The following is a 3,430-nucleotide window of genomic DNA, read 5'->3' as shown; positions in this document are numbered from 1 at the left end:
TGTCTCATCCGATCGTCACCTTGGAGGTTTTAGATTTGGTCTGATCTAAGTTAGATATGTTCCTTACGGGCTTGCCAGGCTAACGACGCGCCTCTCCCCCGCCTTCCCAGCCTCTCTGCCACCTGTCGCCGCCCTCCTCGTTGCAACACTACCACCACGCGCCAGTGCGTGGTCTACACGTGCCGACGTGGGAGCTTCACTCTCATGTGCATGCTCCACATGTGCGGTTGTTGCTTCACCTCCACCGATGTTGTTGTCTACAAGTTTTTTTTTTTTTTTTTTTTACAGTTTCTTTGTAACTTGTTTGAATAAGTATTGTCCAAGCCCTTGAGTTGTGGATGTGAACAGTTTCCTGACTTTTGGGTTAAGGAGGATAAGTTTTGACACTGGGTTTTCTACTCGAATATGAGTTACCTATACATTGAGTTGAGTGACTTGAGTCTGTCTAGAACATATCTGTTGTTACAACTGAAGATTAGTCATGGGTTAGCGGATATTGATGTTATAGATAGGTCTGGAATGTCAGATTGTTATGTGTGTATTTATGACTTGTAACTTCAGCTATGATTTTCTAAGAGCTTTTGCTATGTGATGTATCCTTCATCAATTAATGAGACTGGAGTGATTTCCTTTTTTTTAAAAAAAATAAAAAATTAACTCTTCCAATTTTGAATTGTCATCAACATAATTTTGAAAGTACAAACCCAACTAGTTTTACATTAATGGAAAAATCCTTATAATTAGGAAATTATTTTTGAAAAAGTTTTTTTATTTTTTTAATATATTTTTGAAAAAGGTTTTATAATTAGGAAATCATAAAAAATAAAAAAGAAAAAAAGAAAAAAAGTGAGCTTAATTTGTTGAAACCAAATTAGATTAACGTAACGTCCCTCCAAAGATTCACGAAGACCCAAACGCAAACCCAAAAAGCACAAACCTGGCTCCGACCACTCCCAAATCTCACCCTCACCCCTCACCTACTCTCTCTCTCGCTCTCTCTCAAAACCCAGAAGATATCACACTGCTGCAGTGCTTCTTCGTCGTCTTCTTCTTGTTCCAGTGGTTGGTCCCTCTCCAGAAATGCTGAATCCTCCGCAAACCCATTTCTCCATTTGTGTTTCTTCCAAATTCCTTGATCTGCAGCCATGAGAACCACTGGGGTTTGGGTTTCGGGTTGAGACCAAAACCCTTTCTTTTGAGAGGCAATGTGAGAGTGAGAGTGAGAGTGAGAGTGAGAGTGAGAGAGAGAGAGAAAAATTCCCAGAATAGTCCTATAATGGTGGCTGCTATTTCTGAAGCAGCTGCTTCTACAAACCCCAAGACCACTTCCCAACAACAAACGCATCTCCAAAGACCCCCTCTGCTACCTTCGGAGAAAGACAATGGCCACAACAATGGCCTTGGAAATCAGCCCAGAAGGCCCAGAGGCAGACAGGTCTCTTCCAGGTACATGTCTCCCTCTACTTCTACTTCTACTTCTACTTCTACTTCCACAACAACAACCACAACCACAACCACCACTTCTTCTTCGTCTTCGAGTTCTAGGAGATTCGCATCTCCTTTGCTGTCCCGTCCGAACAATTCCACACATTTATCGGCCACGTTAAGCACTTCCACGGCCACAAAACGGTCCCAATCGGTGGACCGGAGGCGACCCACTACGCCTCGGCCGATGCCGGCGATGCCTGACTCGAAACACGCCAATGGCGCCGAAGTATCGGCGGCTACGAAGCTCTTGGTCACTTCCACTCGGAGTTTATCGGTGTCGTTTCAGGGTGAGGCGTTTTCGCTTCCGATTAGCAAGACGAAGGCGCAAACGCCGAGCTTGAGCAATGCGAGGAAGGGTACGCCGGAGCGGCGGAGGGGGACCCCGGTTAGAGGAGGAGATCAGGCGGAGAACTCTAGGCCAGTGGAGCAGCATCGGTGGCCTGGTAGAACCCGGCAACTTGATTCGACAAATTCAGGTTCGAATAATCCGTTGTTGTCGAGGAGTTTGGATTGTGGGAATGGTGGTGCTGTTGATAGGAAGATAGTTGGAATGGGATCTGGGAAGCTCGTTCGAGCATTGCATAGTTCGATGATGATTGGTGACGGTAGGAGGGCCTCGTTTGATGGGAGGGTGAGCTTGGATTTGGGCAACGCTGCTGAGTTGTTGAAAGGTGGTCAGCAAAACCCAGATGCGAATTCAGTGAATGAGTCTTCTGTGCCTTCTGATCTCACTGCATCTGATACAGATAGTGTGTCCTCTGGTAGCACTTCAGGAGTGCAAGATTGTGGTGGGATTGTTGCCAAGGGAAGAGGTGGGGGGCCTCGAGGGATTGCTGTGTCGGCTAGGTTCTGGCAAGAGACAAATAGTCGGTTGCGCCGCCTGCAGGATCCAGGGTCGCCACTATCCACGAGCCCCGGGTCGAGAATGGCTGTGCCGGCAAAGTTAGTTCAGTCGAAAAAGTATGCTAGTGATGGGCCATTGTCTTCTCCACGAACAATGTCTTCGCCTATTAGGGGAGCCATGCGGCCCGCATCGCCAAGTAAGCTTTGGACATCTTCAGCTTCCTCTCCTTCGAGAGGGGTTTCTCCTTCGAGAGGGATTTCTAGTCCATCTCGGGTCAGGAATTCTGTTACTGGCTCATTGAGTAGTAATTCAAGTACGCCTTCGATTCTCAGTTTCTCTGTTGATATTCGGAGAGGGAAGATGGGGGAGGATCGCATTCTTGATGCACACTTGTTGAGGCTTCTGTATAACCGCTACTTGCAATGGCGGTTTGTTAATGCAAGGGCAGATGTTACCTTCTTGGTGCAGACACTGAGTGCTGAGGTATGGCTATTAGGCTGTACATTGCATTGTTTTCAATATATTTATTTTGGTATCTTTGCTACATTGCATTGTTTTCAATATATTGATTTTGGTATCTTCTCCTTATTCTTCTAATTCTATTAATGTTAGTATGGACATGATTTCCTTTACTCAGAAAGTGTCATCTTGAACGCTCTTCTTCATTACAGTAGCACATCTAAAGCAACAATTACAATGCTTCACTGTGCTAAATTTTGTCCATTGAATGAATTGAATGGTTAGTCTGAAAGCTTAGTAGCACCTAAATGTGTTTGTTCTTTCCTGGTGAATTCCACTAGTTTTATCTTAATGAGCACTGCAGTGTCTTTGGTCAATTTAATTTGAATTTGGCATTTACATAATTCATTTATGGCCTTTAACATCAAACGCTGGTTTGAGAAATTGGGAAGTTTCAGATTCACTATATAGAATTATGATTTGAAAAGAATGATAACATACTGAGAGCTGCATATCATTTGACAGAAATGGATCAGGTAAATGTTCATAATACAAAAGGTATGTAGCTGTTTATATGAGAATTTTAGACTGGAAAGATTAGGGAAGAAGGATCTTAAGCAATTTGCAATGCTACTTTTA

At 44.1% G+C, this 3,430-nt stretch overlaps 1 protein-coding gene across 1 annotated transcript in view; it reads left to right on the top strand.

Annotated features, from left to right (window-relative positions):
• The first annotated feature begins 913 nt into the window (after positions 1-913).
• The window catches only part of LOC132177865 (QWRF motif-containing protein 2-like), a 5,345-nt gene continuing 2,828 nt past the window's right edge, over positions 914-3,430 (top strand). Inside the window, exons 1-2 of the mRNA XM_059590343.1 lie at positions 914-2,815; positions 3,280-3,349. Of these exons, the coding sequence (XP_059446326.1) occupies positions 1,277-2,815; positions 3,280-3,349 (1,609 nt within the window). The 5' untranslated portion in view covers positions 914-1,276. The remainder of the gene's footprint in view (positions 2,816-3,279; positions 3,350-3,430) is intronic.

Source organism: Corylus avellana, chromosome ca4 (assembly GCF_901000735.1).
Source record: "Corylus avellana chromosome ca4, CavTom2PMs-1.0".
In the NCBI taxonomy this organism is placed as follows: domain Eukaryota; kingdom Viridiplantae; phylum Streptophyta; class Magnoliopsida; order Fagales; family Betulaceae; genus Corylus; species Corylus avellana.
The sequence above is the reverse complement of the archived record's forward strand: the minus strand, read 5'-3'. Positions and strand labels throughout refer to the sequence as shown.